Here is a 24723-nt window from a genome sequence, read left to right as displayed (position 1 = left end):
GGGGCGGGAACCCCTTGGTGTTTTAGGCATTAAGTGATACTTTAGCTATTCAAAAATAACAGATCTGCTATTTTTTTTAAATCATGAAAATGTAGTGCAATCTTCAGAGCCAACGTTTTTAACTCAAATCTTTGCTTCTGGGGGGGGGGGGGGGGGGGCTGGAACAACATTTTCAGATGGGGGGTCGGCGGCCTAATACAGATAATTCTGGGGGTCCTTGACATGAAAATGATATGAGCACCACTCATATAGAAACATAGGTTTTTTCAGAAAACAGTCGTGATTTAGAAGACTTTTTACATTTCGACGTCAGGCCTAAAATGTGATAACTAGTCTACAGTGGTACCACCATGGCTACCTTGTCTTCGTCGTGTTCACCGGCGTCGTCCTCTCTCAGCAGGGCGTCCAGACTGAATGAATGAATGAATGAATGACATTTTTATTTTCGTGTCATGCCACTTTGGCCCATCCCATATGGGATTATATGACACATTTCACAGAATACAACTGATACTACAGTCCTTCCTGTTCATACATATTTGTACATTATTCAAACAAAAAAACAAAACAAAACGAAAATAATCATAACGGGGCCATTTTACATGTAAATGGCCCTCCTCCTCATTGACCAGGACTTTTCAAGGAATGAGGCAAATGAAAAAAAGTGTACTTTTGAAACAGGCGCTTCCAGTCTCTCGAAGTCCTCCAACCATACAAATTCATGGTTTGGGTCTATCTTATTAAAAAGTCTTTCCCTAATGGAGTTGTAGAATGGACAGTAAAAAACAAAATGCATTTCATTTTCGATTTGCTTTAGATCACACAGACTACATAGTATATCCTCCTCCACCGTGCCTACATATCTACCTGTGAGGGTTAGATCACACAGACTACATAGTCTATCCTCCTCCACCGTGCCTACATATCTACCTGTGAGGGTGAACCTATCCTCCTCCACCGTGCCTACATATCTACCTGTGAGGGTGAACCTATCCTCCTCCACCGTGCCTACATATCTACCTGTGAGGGTGAACCTATCCTCCTCCACCGTGCCTACATATCTACCTGTGAGGGTGAACCTTTAGATCACACAGACTACATAGTCTATCCTCCTCCACCGTGCCTACATATCTACCTGTGAGGGTGAACCTATCCTCCTCCACCGTGCCTACATATCTACCTGTGAGGGTGAACCTTCACCTCGTCCGGCGGCGTGGCCAAGGCGTCGTCCGTCATGTGGAGCACCGAGACGCTCTGCCCCTCCCACCTGCTCCTCGTGGAGCAGGGCTCCGCCTCCGGGACTTCCAACGCAGCAGCAGCGTTCTCCCCAGAGGCCTCCTACACACACACACACACACACACAGTGGCTCTGAGCACACTAGACGTGTCAGGAGCGTCAGAAGTAGCTGAAGTTTTCTTCTTCGTGGGGTTTTTAGACAGCTGGTGGATGGAAAAGAAGCTCCACCTCCGTGCCCGACGGACGCGACGGACAGCTTCCCGGAACAGCTTGCCCCAGACTCAAATGGAAGACGCGCACAAGCGTGAAAATGAAGCGCGTCACCCGGCAGTGATAGGCACTAGCCAATGGAACAGATGCAGCCTGCAGCCCATCCACTGGGCGGGGTTTCACTTGTAGTTGTCTTCTTTCACGGAGTCAAACGTCCCCTGGGAGGGAATTGTAAAGCCATGTCGAGGGATACAGGGAGACATCTGGGCACCTCGAAGTAACATTCTGTCCAAATTGTTAACAAAACATTGAAAAATCGTCTGAAGAAATAAAGTAAAGCAGTGGTTCTCATGTTTGCTTCAGATCACCCCTGTAATCTTTTCATCCATGGCACCCCTGGCTGAATTACATTGTCATTTACTGTAACCCTGATCCATGACATTGAAAATAACTTTATAAAATAGCCCGTTCTCTTCAGCCTCCACAGCCCTCCTCATCATCATCCTCCTTCTCCGTGGTGGTCTAGTGGTTAGGATTCGGCGCTCTCACCGCCACGGCCCGGGTTCGATTCCCGGTCAGGGAACACTGTTTTATGATGAATTCCTGTTCTGTTCTTTAACTATATAGAAGTGTCCATTTGTACGTCTCTAAATGTTTTGATGAATTGAACAATGTGGACCCTGTTGTAAACAAGTGTAATGCTTAATTGAGTTTGACGAACCCGGGTCCCCCATTCCAAAGGCACGTACGTTAACCAGTCGACTAATGAGTCATGACTCGATAGCTAAGTAGCAATGCAGCACCATATAGCCTACAATAGAATGCGCCTTTCCCTGTGTGTCAACATCTTGTCACTCACTTGTCACTCTCACGCCCACTTCGCCAACCAAGAAATAGAGGACTACAGGCCTTTAAATAGGCTTCCGTGTGCGTCTGCTCAAAAGCCCCGTGTGCCGCCCAAAGCCCCGGAAGACAATAAAGTGAGACCTGCCGCGACGCCCAACTGACGCCTTCACGCCTGACAGTGTGCCCAGAGCCAGTATGAGAAGATGCCAGTTCCAGTGTTGATTTCGTCGACTAAAACTAAGACGTAGTTCGTCGACTACCTTTTTCCACAGACGGAAACTAAATGGAAACTAAATAAAAACTAAGCTATGATGACTAAAACAAAGACTAAATATACTGACAATTTAGTCAACAAATAAAAACTAGACTAAAATGTTAGTAAGGGACTAGTGGACAAGAGATCCAGTTTTATGCTGGGTTGCATGCTGAAAATAGCAGATATACAATCTCACAACGCGTCGCTGCGACGCGTTGTGAGATTGTATATCTGCTATTTTCAGCATGCAACCAAAGTGTAAAATATGTCATTACAACGACATCAAGGCCTGTCAAAACACATTTTAGTCGACTAAATCAACTGTAGATTTAGTCGACTAAAATCGTATGACATTTAGTTGACTAAAACTAGACTAAACACTAGAACATTCCAGGTGAATAAAATGTGACTAAAACTAAGTGAAAACTATTCAAGAGACTATATGACTAAAACTAAAATGGAAATTTGCTGCCAAAAACAACACTGGCCAGTTCTCACACTTTCATTACAAGAACCCGCCACAACTCTGAGAGCGCACAAATGGAACCGAATGGACTTACAAAATTATCTAGTCATACTACACTAATAATAATAATGAATTGCATTTTTATAGCGCTTTTCCAAGTTCTCAAAGCGCTTTACAATGGTTCATTCGTTCATACATTGGGAGGTGAAGCGGCGAACAGTCGACGCCAGCGTCCTCACTTCCCACATTCACACACCAACGGTGGCGAGCTCACACCGACCGACTCATTGGAGGCAGTGCAGGGTTCAGTGTCTTGCCCAAGGACACTTCGACATGTGGACAGGAGGAGGAGCCGGGATTCGAACCGCCAACCCAGGGATCATTGGACGACCTGCTCTACCTACTGAGCCACAGCCGCCCGTCTAATACACTAATACACAGACAGCTATTAAACAGACTACTATACTCACACAAACACATCAGTTGATCTAAGCCAAGTTTGTACCTTGCTGACCATGCATGTATGACATGTTATACAAGTATATGGTACATGGTTGGTTATACAGGAAGGCCAGTTTGGACTCACCAGTATACGGAACCACATGGGCATCTTCTTGTTGGTCCCCAAAGGTGGGGGAATATCTATAACAAAAACAAAAACCTTTTGTTAAGTGTGGTCCTGAAACCTATCCAACATATAATTGAGGGGAAGCAATGTTGCTGTGTCCATGTTTGTTTGTCTGAGGCAATGTCGCTGTTGTGCATGCGAGCCGTTGACTATACACATCTGGGTACGTCGCGTTACACCACAGTTGGTTGCCCACGCGTCGCCTCTTACGAAGCTCTCTCTCTCTCTCTCTGTATGTTGCACACATACAAAACGTGGAAACGAAATGGCAAGTAATTTATTACAGCTTACAGCAGTAACAATCAGGCTATAGTATATCTCAGGTCCCCTTGCATTTACATTGGTTAGGGGAGGAACTAACATTACATGCCAATGTTAGGACATTAGCGTGGGTGCAGTACTTAATTTAGACAGTACTTAGTTTAGACTACGGTAGTCATTTGGTTAGACCATTAGTCCTACAACTACAACCCATCTCAAACCCTCACCTCCCACGGGGCAGCACATCTAAACCTAACCTTAACCCATGTCTAACCTATGGCTAGTCTAAACTAAGTATGCACGCCATTAGCATGCGACAGCCAGCTCTGCAGTGTTAAGAAGCAGACGCTGTTATGAAGATACTGCGCTGCTGTTTTGGTTCCAATTGAATGAAGGAATCAAACTTCTCCTCTGTCGTTTGGTTAACTTGGCCAGCTATTGAACCACATTGTTCATATCACAGCTGCGCTGTAGCTGCTGTTCTGATTCAATTCCTCCATTCATTACACTGGTTTCAGCTGTACTGGCACCATCTAGTGGTCCGGATGTGTAATGACATTTTAGACCATTTATTGAAAAAAAACGTCTTATTTTCATACAATACAATACGGTACATCAATACTATCTATTAAATTGCATTACCCACACTGTACATAATAATGAACACCAAAGGGCTAGTTAGTCCTATTAATTCTATAACATTCTCAGTTGGTCCAGCAATTGCTCTGAGCTTACACGTGGCCATATGATCATTACCATATGAAAACACTCAAATGCCATTTATTATATAATTGCAAAAGTCTGGTCAACTTGCACCATGATTGGCTGAAGCCCGTTTTGTGCACTGTGGTGAAAGGGGTGTCATGCCGCCATGTGATTAGCTGAAGGATGTGTGGTTGGCCAATCATGTGTCTTTAAAAATCAGTGGCTGGAAGGTGTATCAGTCCGCGCAGTGATTGGCTCAATTCCGGACTATAACTTTGCATAACGTTTGCGCCACAGGAGCCAATATAAGTGGCAGTGAGGAGGACGGGGAGCAGAGGAAGAGGGGAGAAGAGCGCTCTGTGTGTGTCTGTGTGTTTGTGCGTCCGCATGTCTGCATGTGCTCCATGTCCGTGTGTGTGTGTGAGGGAGTGAGTGAGTGAGAACGTGAGAGTAAGAGATTTATGCCATATCAGCCTATATACTGTAAGTGGGAACATATATTCCATTCGATAGCAGGGTGTCCTCTGAGAGGGGGTGTGCACTGTGCAGGTCTATGTTGCTAGATGTGAGGGCTACATTTCCCAAATGTAAGCTTTTTGGGGGGGAACTCTACGGCTGCCGTTTTCGCCACAGAGCATGGGATTACTATTTTGTGACAGTTAAAGTCCCAAACAGTGGGTACACTTAGCTACTGGCTGCAGCTTTTGGTGAAAGAGCTTAAAAGGTATATTTACTGTATATTGCATTACAGACATGGCATGCATACTGCATAGCATATGCAAGTGTTACCGCTCCATCCATGCTCCTCAATATGATATTCAAATTTGGGTTTGAAAATTATAGCAGGAATAATAATAATAAGTGTGTTCTGAAGAAAATTACAATATATCTAAATAGTGCAGGGCCTATATAATATATAGGCCCTGCACCATTTAGATATATTGTACAATACAATACAGAACGGGCTGTGTATATATTATATACACAGCATCATCCATCATCCACAGAGGTGTTTCTGTCAATAGAGGGTGTGTGCATGCATAAAGTGAATGGGAAATCGAGTGGCAAAGTGACTGGGCAAAGTGAGTTTAATGTTGTTTAAAGTAGTTTAATGCAATAGGACTTTTCTGTTTGGATGTATGGACTGTCAAGGCCAGAAAGTGTTTTTTTTGCCACTCTGTATAGGCATTCCCGTGCAAATTCCGGGTATGGTGATGTCACGCGCATACCCTCTATAGCTCTGTTTGATAGAACCACAAAAGTACTGCTCCAACACAAACGCTGCAGCACCGACCAAGGATATTATTTTTTAACGGCCACGTATTCTGAAATGGCTATGGCACGCATCAACTTTAAAATACAAAACAGGTTTCCGGTGCCGGTGTCATTTTAATGTACACATGCTACAATGAACGCAGAGGCTGACCTGAGGGCAGATCCAGTCCAGTAGGAGTCACACTCCTGAAATGTTCATCTTGAGTCGCAGACGACGTTTCCTCCTCCTCCTCTGTCTGGGACAGCTGGTTGACAATAAAGGTCTCTCTCCTACGAACACAAAGCGTTATGGTCACATTTACATTATCAATGTACTGTAGTACACAAGGTAGTGTGCTGGATAGTGGATACCGTTAACCTGGCCATGCAAACCACTACGTAATGGCAAGTCATCTCGTTTTCCATGGCAGGATACTGTAGTTGGGGCTGGGCAATGTAACGCAACGTATCAATAAAAATCACGATTATTAACTTGAAGTAGGATTAATGAACGGTTATTAAAAGAATAAAAAAAATTGTGAAAATGGCAGATCTACAAGCTGAGCTCACCTTGTAGACCGGCTATTTAAAAAAACTGTACAATGAAGTATAATACAGCGTTAAAGAATAACTATATGTAGTTTGGAGTATCGGTGGCCCACTATGGACACAAATGACACGGCAGCCAACTGCTTTGACTTCATTACCCAAGAGTCTTGCAGCAAGTATAACGGGCATTAATAAAACCTAAAATGACCACTTGTGAAGCAAGTTTTTTTCTGTTGCAAAGGTTGTATTTTCATTCAAGCCATGCCCACAGTAACTACATTTTAGAGGATACCTATATGGGTGCAATATTCATTTGAAATGAGTCAACTAGTCCCCCCAGGGCCCTGTGAAGAAAACGTTTTTCAATAATAATAATACATTTTATTTATAAGGCGCCTTTCAGGGCACTCAAGGTCGCCGTACAACAAGGTGTCCTCAGACTCACCATGTACAAATCCTTATTATAGTAGGTAGTAATAATATAATTTGCCAGGTAGCTTGGCAGCTCCGTGAAAATACATTTGCCGCAACTGTATTCCGGACATTTGAGAAATTCACGGGTGGCCGAGAAATCCGGACGGCTTTGAAATCAGCGGGAATTTCCACGATGGCGGACTTGCGGATTCCTGTGGAGACTAAGTAATACATACAGTCAAGCCGATAGCAGGGACCCCTCTGAGTAAATAAATTCATGGAAGGAAGATTATTGTTGCGTTTGTTTGTACCGTTTAAATTGTTAGACAATTTGGTGACATGCATGGAAAAACAGTTCTAGTGTACCTCTCCTTTCTGCAGGGTGATGGCTTGATTAATGCAGACAGTCTGTTCGTCATGGCGCTGATCATCTGATGGTCCAGTTGCCAAATGAACACGCAACTGAACAACACATAACAAAAGAAAATGAAGACTTCTAGTTCTATTAAAAATCATAAGATAAAAAAGTGATGTTTTATTGCAACTGATATGAATGAATGCAAGTATGATGGTGCGTTCACACTAGAAGCTACAAAACGAATGTATGGTGGTGCGTTTACACTGGAAGCTACAAAACAAATGTGTGTACGATGGTGCATTTGCCATTAATATAGTCTTTGCAAAAGGTATTAATTGATTGCCTGAGTTACATGTTGGAGCAGACCAGACTCACCAGAGTCTGGTTTTGGTGAATATTAAGTAGTTCCGGTCATTTGGTGGGGGTCACTCTGGGGGCAATGACTCACATTTCGTATTGTTCACCCATTTCTACCATATTGAGCACTTTCGTTCAACTGCCGTGTTGTGACAGACTCACCCATCTGCAGACACACTGATCAGATGTCTACAGTCCTCCGTGAACTTCATGGACGTGATGATCTCTATGGAAACCACAATGGCAAGAACTGAGTCAAGCAACAGTCCTTTATCTACATATGTAAAACCCAAGGACTTTTTTTTTTGTTGGTGCTATCCCTTTTGGAATAAGTGTTTGACTGTTTTTACATTTATGTCTAATAAAATATTCAATCAATCCTTATTTTTGACATGCAAGTACAGGCACATTGTCCCACAAAAAAATATCCTTTTGTTCCCCTTAATTTTCTTAGCTGATCTTACACGGTCAGAAGGCATCACTATGGGGGTGTGAATCAGTATGCCTACATCCAAGTATCAGGGAAATTATGCTGAAGTTTACCAGAGTGTCCATACAACGTGGCCACACAGTCTCCCGTTTGATAATCCAATATACAGATATTCTTATCCGAGTCACTGGTCGCCAAGTATGTCCCAGACCGATCTATCTGGACCTGAAACGTACAGCAAAACATTATGGAGAACAAGAACTACAACACAATATGGAGTATATAGAGAAAAAAAAAAAGACAGTTCACTACTACTAATATTGCTAATAAACATACTAATAATTATACCTCAGGAACAATACAACTAATAACAGTGTTAATAGAGCACCGAAGTCCTGACGTCACTGTCAGTAGAGGGCGCCAGTCCACAGGTTCATGTACTTTTTATTTGCATTGAAATCCCCATTTTAGATTTCATATAAGAGCAGTGTTTGAAAAATAAACCGATCATCCCGGTTGCATCAAACTGGCTGTATCAAATATGAATGGACATCATTAACGATGCACAGCCACCCCCCCTGACAGAAAGGCCAGTTTTTTTTTTTCAAACAGTGCTTATATGAAGCGACCTAAAATTTCAACGGAAAATACATGAACCTGTGTACTGGTGCCCTCTACTGAAAGTGACGTCAGACTTCGGTGCTCTATGACGGTACCAGCAACAACTTGGATATTATTATTAGTATTAAAGAGGAAGTCGTTCGTACCTTCAGCAGGGTTCCCTCATCAGCTGACGAGCCTTTAAAACATCTCGTCATCTTCCCACACTGAACATCATAAACCCTGTAAATATATTATACATATAAGCACATGATGAGACCATCATATACACATACCAGCACCATTAAGATCATTTGACCCTATGGGATGCCCATTACTTGATTATATTATTACTTATATTAGCTTATTTTACCTGCATGTCTTTACTTGATAATGGATTGCATTTTTATAGTGCTTTTCTATGCTCAAAGCACTTACAATGGTCTATTCATTCATACATTACTTATTTGACTTTGTCTTATTCGTTTTGTTCTTTGTAAGTGTATTTGTCTTTACTTGCAGTAAGTGGAATACGACATTTGACTGCCTGCAATGACTGTCAAATGCTCAACAATACAGCCAAGTAGCAAATGAAACCAAAACTTGAAATCTAGTTTTGAATATTGTTTGTCAATGTACTGTATGGCGACCCAATTGCAAAAAGCTATAATAACACTCACGCATGCCTAGTTACCTACCGTATGTTCCTGTCCTGACATGCAATGGCTATGTGTGTGTTGGAGGCATCCAAGTCCATGTCATACAGTGTGGTCTTCTCTACCACATGGTGTCGCCGAGAGAAACTAAATTCCTCCGTCTGAATGAACAACAAAATATAAATTACAAGTCATAGCACCACACACACAAACACACACACTCTAACTATTAAAGTATCTGACCTGTTCAGCTGTACGAAAGTAGATACTCTTATCGGCTCCACAGCTCACCATATGAATATCTGGACATATACCTAGGGGTGGTGGGGTGATGCAGAACATGCATTATGGAAATCATGTACATGCAAACATTATAAATACAAGTCGCAAGTGACTGGCAGAGATCACCAGATGGAAAGTATTTTCATTGTATTATAATAAACATGACGATACATTTGAACTATAACAACTATCTAATTATCATACATCTTCCCATCCGTCTTCAAATCATGGAGTGGTGGAAATGACAGTGTTTCAAAGCAAACTTGCAGGTGGTTGCAACTTGCAAGTGTGTACTGGGGAAGAAGTACAGGTGTGTTCACACTACTGTATGTATGATTATCCACCTTTTAAAGAAAATTGGTACAATATTTTTACAATAAACCCCATGAGAAATTACCAAAAGGAGACCAGAAAATATGTACCATTTCGCCTCTAGTGGCTACAATTCGGATGGAGCCAGATCTTCATAAATTAACCATCTTTGGTAGAACTCTTGACTATAATGGGCACCCATGTCAACAAGTACAAGTATAATCATCATGTATATTATTTACCAGTGAAGCAGACAGCGGTGATGGATCCTGAGTGCTCATAAACTGTTTGCAGTAAATTGTAGTTGTCCTCCATGTCAAAGATGTGAATCAGTCTGTCTCTGCTAGCGGAGGCTAGCAGCTTCACACCTGCAACACACACAACAAGATACAGTAATATACAATACAGACATACACGTTGATTAAAGCAAAAATAAAATCTCACAAACATGTTTGAATGACCAAGTCCTAATGTACGATTTGTGAAACGGTATGAAAAGGAGCCGCCCACAAACACTTTCAGATTCTGATGTTTTAGTAGTATTGTTCCTGCTGTTCTACATACTGCCAACCACATGAAGAAATCACAGACTGAGGCTTTAACCTTTGCCTTTATACAAACGTTTGGAAAATGCTTCTGAACATATTGATGGTTTGACCACTCCAAATGCTTAAAATAACTGAAACGGGATTATGTAAAAGCTCTCAATGTGTCTCTGCGCAAAACATGCAACAAGACATTCTGGCAACAGTAATACACCAGACAAACTGATGAAACAGTGCCAGTGTTTGGGTTGAGATAGTCTGTTAACTTCCACCCCCCCCCCCCCCCCCCCCACCCCCCTTAATCTTTTAGGAATCCTTTCTAAACCAAAAGAAAAACATCACTCGAACACTCCCTGGAAACAAGTATTCTATCAATCAGGTGTGGCATTACCTGTAGACAGAGGAGAGAACTCCAGACACAGAACCTCAGAGTCATGAGCTTCTATCTTCATCAACTCCTCTACAAACTGCAGGTCCAAGATTCTACACACAAAACACACACACACACACACAATATCTTAAGTGGCATTTCTCGCACGCTGTGTTCATGATTTGAGATTTTCTTTTCTAAACGGGCCAGTCGTGCAAACTTTAGATGTCAATTGTAGTCAATCAGGATGTTCTGCCCTTCATAGAGAAGACACTCTTTCCTAGGATGCTGTCCTATTAAGTAGGTTATTGCCACTCTTGTGATACAGTAGATACATGTGCTGACGTCCATGTTGGATACATGGGCTGACGTCCATGTTGGACTAACAGTCTCCTACACAGCATTATGACTGTTTGGATCCATTCCACGTATATGTGGAGGGGGTTATTTCTTTCAAAATGGAGGGATCTCCCTAGTATGAATAAGCGGCTATCAAGAGGGATACCTAGACCGAAATAAAGAATCGGGAGAAGACATAATGTCTATATTAAAATATTTTGATATATTATTATGGCAGCATTGTGCAATATCATTGCACAATGCTGCCATAATATATTCATATTTTAATCCATGACAAAATGGCAGAAATGCGTGCAGTAAAACGAACCTGATGTTCCCACTGCGGTCTCCAGCAGCCAGATACTTCCCATCAGGACTCACCGCCATCACCCTCACCCCCACCTTCTCTTCGGCCCCCGCTGCCGCCATTGCTCCATCCTCCGGCTCCGTCTTGAGGTGCTGGAGGTCTTCTCCAACATAAAGCACTCTCAGAAGATCCTACAACAACAAAAATACACATTTAATTTCACCCGTTTCTATGAAATTATGTATATATATATATATATATATATATATATATATTATATATATATATATTGGCACACAAGTGTAGTCGTACCCTGCTGTAGAGGTTGGAGAGGATGGAGTCGGGTGGCAGGTCTGGGTGCCACACCCTGATGGTGTTGTCAGAGGAAGAGGTCAGGAAAGAACCTGCTGGAAGATACGCTTCTGACCCTTCCGATTGGTCAGGATAAGTCTATGGGGGGAGGGGGAGTTTAACAATTTAATCGATATATATATTTTTAATAATGTGTTATTTATTTATTTTTCCATTTAAAAAAATACAAGACATACAAGGAACATGGTACACAAAAAAAACCCAACAACATCTATGACAAAACAAAACAGACAATAACGCATACGCACCCACCCACCCGCTAGCCCTGAGGGGAGAATAGACTTGTACGATAATGTACGATAATAAACAATACTTTCAAAAAGTAATTGGGAAAGAAACTTGTAGGCAAGAGATGACCAAAAAGAAGCTAAGGAAGAGAGGGAAATTAATCAATTGCAGTTAAAGAATAAATATATAAAAGAAAAGGAAAACTTAAAATCGATATTTAATGGCTGTGTCTAGAACAGTGGTTTGAGGGGGCTCCAGGTGGTCCCCATGCAGCTAAATGAGAGTTAGTAACCAAGGTGGACCCTTATAGATCTTTAACTCTTGAGCGTAAAAAATTTAACCAAATCCACCAGTTTCATTTTACGCGCTCAAGAGTTAAATTATTGTTAAACATCTGCATTGCTTAATTAATTAATTGTAGAATAATTCTTATTTTGAGCAACGTTTTCCATCTCACCTAATGGTACCACTACAAACGTCAATACAGCATGGAATTGTGGATAAACTTTTATCTGACGACAACAAAATATTCTTTAGTTTGGGGTCTGAAAGGCTAAATGTCATCAAATGGTGGTCCGTGGCTCAAATGCAGAATAAATAATGGACCTTGACATTGAAAACCACTGGTCTAGAATCACAATGTATGTGCACTATATAGTGATAAGTGATTACAGCATTTTGTAGTGGTGGTCCAAATGTATAGTGATCATAATTATACCCTACTGTATATTCAATAAAGGATACATGTTATAATACATCCTGGATAGATTTTTCATCTTTTCATTATGATGTTGATGGAGACGAACCTGAATGTTCCAGACATCGGCGCTGTGGTACAGAGCAGAGTGGACTTTCAGAACTCTGTTGAGCTCCGAGACATTCCACACGTATACGCTGTGGTCATTATACACGCAGGACAGCTGACAGGACACCGCGTCGAACGATAGCGCCAGGACATCTGGATAACCAACCACACCACCCTCGCCGGGCAGCGGACTGCTGAGACACAAGAAATGAAATGAGAAAAAGGCATTATGGATATTGAATAAGAGACATTATTATCATTATACATGAAGAAAATGTTTAATTGGACTATCTCACCGCCCTCTATACCGATATTGACGTCAGACTTCTGTGCTCTATAGAAACCCACCGAAGAGACCATAGGACGTAAAATCGTAAATCACCATCTTTGGCAGTGAAGCGTTGGATTTCAAAGGACATAATGGCCACTCTTGGCAGTCGATGTGTTTAACACAAATCTACTCTTTTGGGAGTGCCTGGCACAAAACAGGTGGGGGGGTCCACAACCAAATGCATATTAAGTTGGGGGTCAGTCCGTTGTGGCCACGAAAAGGTTTGAGAACTACTGCTCTAATGCTGCTGGTTGTATGCCCTGAACCAGGACCTCTAGTACTGCTGGTTTTACATCTTACCAACTCCCAGGCGGTGTGTGGTCGAGGCAAGGTGGCCATGTATGTACTGACCTGCTTTTCAGAGCCTGGGTTAGGTCAACTCCCAGGCGGTGTGGTTTAGGCACACCGCCTAGGTGCTGCAGGGTATCGGCTTGAAACACCCTTATGGTCCCATCAGAACAGCCGCAGAACAGACGACCGACACTCACACACACAGCGCTGGCCCAAGTCACCTACACCACAAAAAACAATTAGTACAGTAGGGCTGGCTATTGCCTACCTAGAACCTCACAATATGATACATATCACAATACAGAGGCCACGAAACGATACATATTGTGATATGTTGATTTTGCAATAATGACGACGTGGTACAGAATTTACTGCAAGAGCTCCTTATTATTCTGTACAACAGAAAAACCTCAAGTCTGGCACAAAAATGAAGAGATCTTTAACGTAAAATAAAACTGTTCCTCTCATTTACTGCCAAGGACAATGTTTACAACTCCCCCAATTTTTAAATCCATTTCTCTTGGATTCTTTTCACAGATTGTGTTTTTGATCAAAACAAGCTTTATTCACAGCTCATAACGAAAGCATTGCTGGTCGTGGTTACAAAATGTACATTTTGGGTGAATTAACATAAGATCGCGGTTTTTTATTTCTTCCAGTTCACCCCTTTAAAATAACAGTATGCCCAAAAAAAAGACGTGGCAAGGACTAAACGTTAATGAGAAATAAATCTGGCATTAAGTGCTAATGAAAAAATAAAATAATAAACACATTAATGCGTTGCCATTTGCTGTATGAGATATCAGATCTTTTCTAAGTATATCCCATACATTTACTTTAATCTTAAATGTTATTCATAGTCTGGATTTTCGGTGGTTAAGGTGACCACCGAACTACATCATGACGTCACGTGCCACGGTGAAGAGCAAACCACCGCCACCGCCCCAGCCCTTCTCTGTTTTTACTCACCACCGCTCAACGTTATTTCAGCTCCGGTGGTCAGCTCACCACCGGAGCGGTGGTCACCTCACCACCGGAAATCCAGACTATGAATGAGCCTTGACTGGTAGTGGGTAGAGTTCTTCCTCCTCTATGCTGCTCGGGTATTTGATGTAAATCAGATTGACCTAACATGCACCGTTGGTGTCATGTGGATTGGCCATAGCTGCCATCTATTGGCTTCATGCACTGCACCATAGGTGAATATTTGTATAAAATGCAGCACACACAGCATCTCCTGCCGTATAGATACGGTAGCCTTTTATAAACTCTGTCACATTACAGGTGTAAAGGAGCAGGTGAAATTCATTTTCATTCAAAGCTCCATCGTAAATTATTATTTTTTTAAAGCCTAAAAGACTGCCAAACAGAATTTAAATATGAATTGCAATTATGTGTATGTCGAGAAGAAAAGGGTCTTTAACTTATAGAGTAGTAGTTTTATTAGATGACAACGTTTCAGTCTAAACGACCTCCCTCTCCATGGTAACAGATTGGCGTGTGCCTTTTGATTGGACCTCGCCACTCTGACTTCCTCTATATAGCCATTACCGGTTGCTTGTTGTAAACCAGATACCTGATGAAGGTCGTCTAGACCGAAACGTTGTCATCTAATAAAACTACTACTCTATAAGTAAAGGGGACCCTTTTCTTCTCATGATTCGCATTTGGTTGCCGGCTCCGACGCACCTGTCCTTGTAGGAGTGCACAAGGCCTTTTCTCTACAAAATTATGTGTATGTCAACTTGAATCAGAATGTCATGGTCATCATGACAGCCCTGTGTGGTGCTTGAGGCAGACAGACCAGCACACCTTGAGGTCTATCCAGTTTGTCAGCTTTCTCTGTTTGTTGAACAGACACAGCAGTCCAGTCCTGGTGATGCAGTAGATGCTGTCTCTGGTTGCGCCATGGCCACACGCCACGCCACAAAACACATTGGCCTTGTGGTCGCCTAGCAACGCCGAGCGGCCGATCAGAGGCACAGGGCTGTTGCCGACCTGTAATTTAAAAAAAAAAAGGGTTTATTTTAGTACAGAGGAGTTGTACTGAGATTATGCCGGTAGTACAGAAACAATGTCTTGTAAAGGTATAGAAGTACTAGTATAGGTTAATATGCATTTTTGTACCCTTCGCTTGGAGAAATCGAGATACCAGAACTTGACGTGTCTGTTGCCTGCGGTGACAAAGTATTGGTTCTCCTCAGAAAACGAGAGGGACAGAACTCTGCTGGACACCTTGTTTGTTGCGGATATTGTCCCCTTCTGTAAACACACACACACACACACACACACACACACGTCAAAGGTTTGTTAAATCAGTGGATCGCAAACATTTTCTTGTCAAGGACCCCCACAAGAGACGCAATCCCACCAACATCAGCATACTTAATTACTCTCAGAGAGAGAGTGTGAGTTAGGGCATTCACTTCTAGTCATTTTTACTAGTTGACTAGTTTACTACCCACTATGTAAAAACTAAAAAAATAATATTTGTACATTTAAAAACTGTGTACATTGGTGACTAACTATAATCTATCTGATCTTGAGGCCTACAAAATCGGGGAGAAAAATTAATAAAACATTTGATATTTTCTTAACTAGTACCAACAAGGTCGACTAGTGGATTTACTAGTCGACTAGTAAACGAGTCGACTAGTTGCTTAATGCCCTAGTGTGTGTGTGTGTGTGTGTGTGTGTGTGTACCCACTCTCCAGTCCCACACAGACACCGTAGAGTCATGCTGGTATCCCACGGAGACAATGTAAGCGTCATCAGGTGAGAAACGCACGCAGGAAACTCCATACTTATGACTCTGGACCTCTGCTATCTGCCGTCTGTCTTTCACACACCACACACGCACACATGGCATGTGCCCACTCTGCACGCACGCACACACACACATTCTACATTCAGTACAAGTTTTACAACATTTCGAGGCCGATGCAATTGATTCGTTTTTCTAATGAGATCAAGTCTGAGTTTTATGAATATTTAAACAATTAAGAGTTTGGCTGCCAAAATTATGTTTTGTTTTATTTCTTATTTTCTACTTTTCTATTTTGTAAAAAAGAAAAAAAAAGGTATTATTTATTTTGGAATTTAACTACGTCATTTCCAGTCTCATCATGACCATATATGGTTTCATGTCAGCATATGGCTGACAAGCATTGTATGCTTCCGCCTGTGCAGTATGCAGACGGGAGGGTTGTGAAGGCAGCGTGTCACCAGTTAAGGTTCGTTTTGTTTGTTTCCGTGTCAATATTTTCTGTGCTTTGTTAAGATTTAAGTTGTACGTTTAATTTGGTTATAAGTCTAATTCATCGATTGGGTTTCTTTTCAGTCTTGGTGTTCATATGGGTTCCTTCCTTCATTCCCTTTTGATCCCTATGTGCAGCCAGTGAGGTGAATATTTTTTGTGTATTTCTTATGTACTTTATGCTTCATTTATTGTTGTTCTGAATCTGATCACAGTTTGTTGTTTCCATTTGTCCGTCGGCTTTGGAGGGAGATTTTGCACAAAATAAAGCCACCACCAGTATAAAGAAACAGCTGACTCATTCTTGACATCAATGGAATGACTCTTACCTCACCAGTCACCAAATACCGTCCACGATGACAGAATGCCAACGCTGTGAATGTTTTCCTAGAACACGCACACAAACAAAGTAGGGTAAGGCCCAGTGTTAAAGGTTCAACACACACACACACACACACACACACACAGTATTGACATCCCAGCAGCACTATGACACACTTTACGTACAACAACACTGGCTAGATTGGAGTGTCAGAAGATTTATTTTAAACACCATGATTGTCCAATAACGGGATACATACTTTGAAGAATTGATGATGTGCTTCTGTTCAAGTGTCTGTGTGTGGAGCAGGACGACGACATAACTGAAACAGAAACGACGGGTAAAAATAATAAGCCATTTATAAAAAACACAGTTTACAAGTTGCTTAACCCCAGGCCGATTTGAACCCCAGTATCGCAATTCTGGAGCGAACTCAACATTCAGCAGAAAATAGCCACGCTATGCTCAAAGCCCATGGCGATGCGTTGTGAGCATGCAGCTTCATAATGTGCAATAGTTTCTAATGTTAAGGGGTTTTTGTGGTTTGTATTCCAAAATTACAGCAGTGTAAAAACATGACAGGCTTACATCACTGTCCACCAATAGTACAGTGACGTAAACCACAGTTGCAGCTAATCAAATTAAATATCAATCAAATGCGTTCAATACGGTCCATCATGGTTGCACAATGGCACACCCATGGCTCTGGACAAACCTAGGAAAATCTGGCACACTGGTGCAGCTGTGTTCCAGCTGTGTTGCTTACTCGTCTGCCATGACTGTGGGCTACGCTTGTGGAAAACAAAATAGCCTAGGGCATTGGTTCTCAATGTGCGGTTTGGGGACCTTGGGGAGCTCCAGGGGGAGCTCCAGGGGGTCCATCCCCCCCCAGCAAAATGTGTTAATACAGTATCACAATCATTTTAACCACTTTATCCGTTTATACAAAAACAGCATATATACACACAAGCTCACATGGTGTCACTTGGTGTTTGAAAAGTGTGGAATTAATGTACCGGTACATTATTTATAGCCTGGGTTCCAGCCTGATTCTCTGCGTTCTGCGGATATTAAAATGTTAGCACAGTGACATTTTCAGATCCACGGATGGCAGCGAATCAGGCTGGAACCCAGGCTAAACTATTTAACACAAATCTTAATCTTCTGGGGGTGTCTCTGGCACAAAACACTTCAGATGGGAAGGGGGGGTTCACAGCGAAATGTATATATAGTTTTAGAACTACTTTTGAGGGAAACTTAAGAAAAAATATTTTTCTAAGTCTCAGTCCAAGGAGTTTTTTTACTTCTTTTTCTATACGGTGAGCGAGTCTTTTCCTGTCAAAGTTTCCCTTATATGTTTTTGAGACCACCGCTACCGTAGTAAAGTTTGGGGAAAAAAGGACGAAGAAAGGCGCAACAGTTTTCTCAGTGCTTCAGAACTACTTTTGAGAAAGGGTTGGGGTGTTGCGCCCTAGTTAGTTGAAATATTAATAACGTCGTTATGTTTTGTAACCTCACCCTGCAGGATAGGCTATGAGGGAGGAATTAGGGTCACTGGTGAGGCCGCTGCTTGTAACCGTGGAGAGCCCCAAGACCTTCTCCAGAACCACCTGCAGATGGAGAACAAGTCAGGTCAGAAGAGATGGCCTTCATATCATTTTCCTAATTTAATACTTCACAGAGTAGACGACCATCCACACATGTGGCTGATCCACAAGATCAAAACATTGCACAAAAGCGACTGCGTTTTGACTTTTGAGAGTCTCAACTTGTACTTTTGCCATTACGAATCCTGATAACAGTTGAGGACTTACCACCCGACAGAGGACGATGTTATGTTATCGCACAACAACTGGTTCCAGTGGGATTTAAAATATTTTCTTTCAGAACAGAGCTACTTAAATCCCTCCACTGATTTGAAGGGGACAGTATTTGTGTTTGAATTAACCAATTTTAGCATTCGGTCAATTCAAAACCAATAAAACATTAGTGTCTTATAATAATGTATGCATTTGATTATCATTAGTGTGTTTAATTTGTAGAGGGGACCGACTGCAGATGAGACTTCAGTTCAGTAGTTGAACTTCCAGCAGAATATTTTCTATTGACTGCCATAATTAACACCAACAAACAGAGAAATATTTTAAGATTGACAAATCAAACAATGATCTGCCTATAATCCACTGTGGCAAGAACAAACAGATCTTTATTGAGCCCACAAGGGACATTTAGTAGCTATGGCACTTGGCAGTTACTTAGACAGCAATGATGCAAAAGACAAAAAGAACACAATGTGAACACTGCAGGAATCATAGATAGACAGTCACAAGATTCACATTTGTCGTTATCAGCACCATAGCAGCACCATAGCAGGTGCTGTAATTTATAACGGTAACAGAAGAGCGGGCACTAAGGAAGTGTAAAATTGACTATTTGGTCCAAAATGTAAATAAAAATATATACTGTACTGTACATTACAGTCTCAGAGGCACTTGCCCATCAGGCAAGGTGTCATGTTCAGGTGCTTGTTTATAGATGGTTGAGTCTCCTCCAAGCACATCTGAAAGCAAACTTCACCTGCCCAAAAGCTTAATTTACCCTTTACCGGCCAAGGGCAGATGGGCAATGCTTAGTGTCAACGCCAACTAAGTGTAAACTAATTGTAAAGTTGTACAAGTACACATGATTAGAACATTTGACATTTAAGGTCTAATATTTCTACAAAATGTAAATTGAAAAAAAAAAACATTGAACTAAAGACAAACATTAAACCTGTGTATTGGAGGGCCTCAAAACGAAAAAAGAATACACTGGAATACAGTGGAGCGCTCTATTTCTCTTTCAATATTTAAGAAAAAGTCTTGCTACTTTTTCAGCTAAGCATCAGCAGACTCATGCCCAAACAGTTGACAGGGTTCCAAACAGTTCATTTCATTGTTTGCATCATGACCATGACTGAACAGGTTACAGAGTGTTCGTCACACACTTATTGTGAATGGCTGCCGTTTACAAGGAGAGGACCTTTCATAGCCAAGCATGATACATTGTTTGACAAAATGCTGCATGTAAACTGTGTTTTAATTACAGTACACATGCTTCATTTTGAGGGAATGTAGTTTGTGAGATAGATAGATAGATAGATAGATAGATAGATAGATAGATAGATAATCATAAAACGGCTACCAATGTCATAACAAAGTCAACCAAAGAACAATATCCCTGTACAGGATCTCCTCACTGGCCAGCAAAAATACTTTGAAGACCCTTAACAGGAGCCCTCAGCCCTCATACAAGGTTTATTCAATACATGCAACTCTTGGTATCACAGCACCTCAAAGACCCTAAAAACAACTCCAGACATGCCAAAACAAACTGGTCAGGTTTGGCCTTTAGTCCACACAGTTCCACAAACCATGTACATTCATCCCAGATTCGGCTCAAACAAGGGGTTGAATTCATTTCGTTCCTATGCCACTAAAATAGTACAAAAATAGATCACATCATGCAAGGTACCTTGCATGATACAAGGCACAGGGACATCCATATTTTGTTATGGTTTTTAAAGTAATGCATTGCAAAGTATACATTTGAACATGCAGCATTATCAGACTTCATTGTCACCTTCAACGTCTTGTCTTCAATAATCAATCAATATCGATTGATTCAGTCATTTTGGGGCATATATATATGCCCCAAAATGACTGAATATAGCCGGTAGCTCTGGTCCATAGCCCTAATGCTTAATTATTCCTTAAGCATTAGGGATAGGGACCAGGGCCTACATGTAGAAATATTAGACCTTTTTTCAGATGTTTAAGCATGTTCTAAATTAATTTGTAAATATTTATTTTTTATTTTTATTGTAATTTAACATTTTGGAGAAAATAGCCAATTTAACATCGAGGTCCCCAGTCTTCATTGGTGCCCATGCAGTGCCCACTGCCCAGCTATCAGTTGAATCGTTAAAACACTTGGTTGGAATGGTTGTTTGGGGAAATATAAATTATGAAAAATGCATCATGCCAGGGTTCAAGTGGTTAACGTGAAGCAAACCGAGGTCACTGTGTAATGTGCTTTTTAACTAAACAAACCTGAACGTGACTTGAGACGTTCTAAATATGGAAAGTAACGTTATATCTCCCTGCTCAGTGTGACTTAGCGAGTAACGGTTCAGGAGCTAACAAACAAACGAAACGACGATTTAAAATGAAAACAATAAACTACTTTTGTTTTACCCTGTTATTGGCTGCAGGCCGCCGTTGGTTTATAGTCCGTCGGCTTTTTCGCTTTACGTTTGAGGCCATGATGGTGGGGGTGTTGTGACTGTTGTCAAGAAGAAGAAATCACAATAATGCAGCGAGATGATGCAGCCTCAAACTTTTTTCTTTCTCTGCTACTCTGGCGGACGCTTTGCTTCCGGGTTTAAATAAGGCGGCGGGGCCTAAGGGCGGGGCGTATTTTCAAAGAACGTCGTTCGACGCGTGGACCTCACGTCCTGTGTGGTCCCACCGCGAGTCTCCTCTAGATAGCCGCTAGATGGCGCAGTGGTAGCACTGCTGGATCTCAAACGTTTCAGTCAAAACAAAAGCTTCCGGGCACAGGTCTCCACCAGGGCAGGTCAGGTTGTGGCCTCCTGTTGGCGCTATAATATGCCAATGGGAAAAGGGTGGCATTTCTTCTTATGCCTTGGATGAAAATTGGATGATTTGAGGCATTTTGTTCCAAAAATGTGTTTTGCAAAAATCCACCTGTTTGTGGCACTATAACAGGCCAATCTGAATGGGATATATTCCTCAGCCTAGTAGGAAAGTCTGTGAAAGATTTCACGTAAATTGCACGCGTTCTATCAAACAAAATTCGCATTGCTGCTGGTCTGAGGAGGCGCTTTCTGCTGTGCTAAACTTGTGTGGGTAAGATAGCAATTGCCCACAAACACAGATCCATGCACCCGCAAATATAAGAGATAAGATAACGTTTACGGATAGTGGAAGGTTCTAAACCCGCTATAAGGCATTGGCATACGTTTGGGCCCAAACAAAAACAAATATTGCATCTGCTTTAATTTCTACTACATAAATTGTAGAGCTGGTCCTTGATACTCAACTCAAATATGCCTTTGAATGCATATATTGTGCATTGCATTTTGTTTGGCAATATTCTTTCCGTATTTGTTGTTTTGTCGCTGACACTCGTTTAAAAACAATGTGTGAAAGCATTCATGCCAACAATGCTCCGTTTGAGAGAGAAAGAGGCAGGCAGGCAGGCAGGCATGAGGCAGGCAGGCAGGCAGGCAGGCAGACAGACAGACAGACAGACAGACAGACAGACAGACAGACAGACAGGGTTTTCCGGCTGGGCCATGTACAACAGTGGAGTCTCTGCTCTATGCTGACTGAGCACTGAGTGATTAAGTTACACCATTGGTCGACCGGTTGGCCTAACAACGAAGGCTATGGGATGTAGTCAAATCAAATCAATCTTTATTTCTAGAGCACATTTACAAAGACCAGAAGGTCAACCAAAGTGCTGTATACACGATCATGAGGCAAACATACAATAACACAAGTAGCATAGTAAAACAAAATCCAAGCAACACAAATAGTACACAGGTTAATTAGGTCAAACATTTGAAAGCCAGGGAGAAGAGATGGGTTTTAAGTAAAGACTTAAAGGCCTCAAAGGCTGCAGTCACACTGTTGAGACAGCCGTCTTATCAAAGTCTGATGAAACACGGAGCGGTAAGAAGGCTCCAATTAATTTCCAATGGGAGTCACGTGGTTTGATGAGACAGACTTGTTTTATGCCTTGCCCCCCCCCCCCCTCCCCATGAAACAAGTTTGTGTCACTGAGTGATGAAGTAACACCAGAGCAATACAAGTTCAAAAGGCTTGATCGTCATGCTCCAGTTTCATTTAAAAACATTATTCATGATTATCCATAATCTGTCAGATCTCATTGTTTGACCGTCTCAATGTTTTCTAAAACTTACTTTGGATAAAAATGGGAGCTGGGAAATAGGTCGGAAATTAGCGAGGATGGAGGGGTCTAAATTGTTCTTTTTAAGAAGAGGTTTGATAGTGGCGTGTTTAAAATTAGCCGGGACTGTACCCAATTTCAAGCAGGAGTTTATAATTAAGGTAATGCTGGGACCAACAGAACTGAAGACATCTTTCAACAAAGATGACGGGATGCTGCCTGAGGGGCTATTAGTTGGTCGCAGAGCGTTGACAATATCAGTGAGTGCAGTTAGGGAGACAGGCTTGAAATAACTGAGGGTAGGGGATAGGGCCGGCACCGGGGCAGGTGAGTGGGCAGATTTGAGTGTAGTAATTTTATCTAGAAAGAAATGAAGGAAGTTGTCACAGAGAGTAAGTGAGGTCACAACCGGGGATGTATCACGGGGATTTATGATGGAACTAGAAAAAGTGCCCACCAGGATAGGAATGTAGGACATTGCAGCTTGCCTTCATCTGGTGGTTGGATAAAAGGGCAACAAAAGCAAATTATCCACAGATCCGTGCAGTTAGAGGTAAAAACACTTTTCGGCCAGTTATAGCGCCACCTTGAGGCTGAGTTGAAATTGTTCATGTGGCATTTCGTCCTCGGCCTAGTGGGAATGTGCGTGCACAATTTCACAGAAATCACGCGATGTGTTCATGATTTGCAGCATTTTGTTTGAAACTGAGCACTCCTGTGAACTTTGGAAGCCAATCTTAACCAATCAGGATGGAGTCTGAGAAATCTGAAAGACCGGTTTCGTTGAATGGCTCTAGAGAGACTGTGTACCAATTTGCACGATGTTTGGACAAAATCTGTAGGTGTACTGTGCAAAAACTTGTTTTGCACAAAGCGGCCTCCTGGTGGCGCTATAACAGGCCGTTCTGGAAAGTTTGGGGCAGAGGTTCATCGTTGGCATCCAGGGAGTGTGTGTGCAAAATTTGGCATCGACCGGGTTAACGGTGGCCGAGATTAGCTGCTCACGGACACACGGACGGACACACGGACGGACGGACGGAGTGCAAAACATACTCTCCCCCCATGCCTTCGGCCTGGTGGAGACAATAACTAAGTGGATCCTATTCTTATTCTTGAGATGGTACTATAAATCAACCTGTAGGCTACTGGCACCTACTGTATGTCTTCTTTCAGTAATTGTTCACTTTCAATCAAAATAACTTTTGGTTATTTTATCCCTTTAATGTTTAATTGTTTAGAGCACTTTAAACAAACAGAGTAGGCCTACAGCCAAGTCTATGGACTTTTAATGTTTGTTCAGAGCACTTTAAACAAACATTTCCAGTACGCAATCCTTCACTCTGCCCAGGTTATTGCGTGTAAGTCAAGTCTGTGCACTAGGAGGCCTTATGATGTAATTAATATTCAGTCAGGACAACTCAAGAATGGATGTTATATATATTTAGTCTCCACCAGGCCGAAGGCCTTGGGGAGAGAGTATGTTTTGCCCTCCGTCCATGTGTCCGTCCTTCCGTTAACAGCTAATCTCTGGCACCGTTAATAAATCCCGGTCGATGCCAAACTTTGCACACACTCCCTGGATGCCAACGACAAACCTCCGCCCCAAATTTTGGTTTGGCGATGAATTGGATCTGCATTTTAGGTACTGAGAATCTGAGATCAAGCGCATCAGTCCCAACCATAGGGAATCACTGTAAAATGTTGTAAAAAGAATTACACCTGTGTGAAGTGAGGGGCGCTCTTATCATTATACATCCTCT

The 24723-nt window shown here is 42.0% G+C and overlaps 1 protein-coding gene across 3 annotated transcripts in view; it reads right to left on the bottom strand.

Annotated features, from left to right (window-relative positions):
• wdr62 (WD repeat domain 62) overlaps positions 1–21372 on the bottom strand; it is a 28877-nt gene extending 7505 nt beyond the window's left edge. Inside the window, exons 1-23 of one of the 3 annotated variants that reach the window (XM_083772914.1) lie at positions 21223–21372; positions 18506–18597; positions 17247–17309; positions 16995–17052; positions 16117–16287; positions 15537–15671; positions 15222–15407; positions 13470–13630; positions 12789–12981; positions 11695–11832; positions 11404–11573; positions 10758–10849; positions 10064–10189; positions 9471–9541; positions 9270–9388; positions 8739–8814; positions 8085–8196; positions 7704–7767; positions 7193–7288; positions 6036–6154; positions 3602–3657; positions 1181–1338; positions 359–410 (exon numbers count right to left, since the gene is read on the bottom strand). In XM_083772914.1, coding sequence (XP_083629040.1) covers positions 359–410; positions 1181–1338; positions 3602–3657; positions 6036–6154; positions 7193–7288; positions 7704–7767; positions 8085–8196; positions 8739–8814; positions 9270–9388; positions 9471–9541; positions 10064–10189; positions 10758–10849; positions 11404–11573; positions 11695–11832; positions 12789–12981; positions 13470–13630; positions 15222–15407; positions 15537–15671; positions 16117–16287; positions 16995–17052; positions 17247–17309; positions 18506–18597; positions 21223–21291 — 2577 coding nt within the window. In that variant the 5' untranslated portion in view covers positions 21292–21372. The remainder of the gene's footprint in view (positions 1–358; positions 411–1180; positions 1339–3601; positions 3658–6035; positions 6155–7192; positions 7289–7703; positions 7768–8084; positions 8197–8738; positions 8815–9269; positions 9389–9470; positions 9542–10063; positions 10190–10757; positions 10850–11403; positions 11574–11694; positions 11833–12788; positions 12982–13469; positions 13631–15221; positions 15408–15536; positions 15672–16116; positions 16288–16994; positions 17053–17246; positions 17310–18505; positions 18598–21222) is intronic. The other 2 variants (XM_083772915.1, XM_083772916.1) reach the window with 2 other exon arrangements.
• Between the last annotated feature and the right edge of the window lie 3351 nt (positions 21373–24723).

Source organism: Protomyctophum parallelum (genome assembly GCF_964188405.1).
Source record: "Protomyctophum parallelum genome assembly, chromosome: 9".
NCBI classification, from domain to species: Eukaryota; Metazoa; Chordata; class Actinopteri; order Myctophiformes; family Myctophidae; genus Protomyctophum; species Protomyctophum parallelum.
This window is presented reverse-complemented; position numbering and strand designations above follow the sequence as displayed.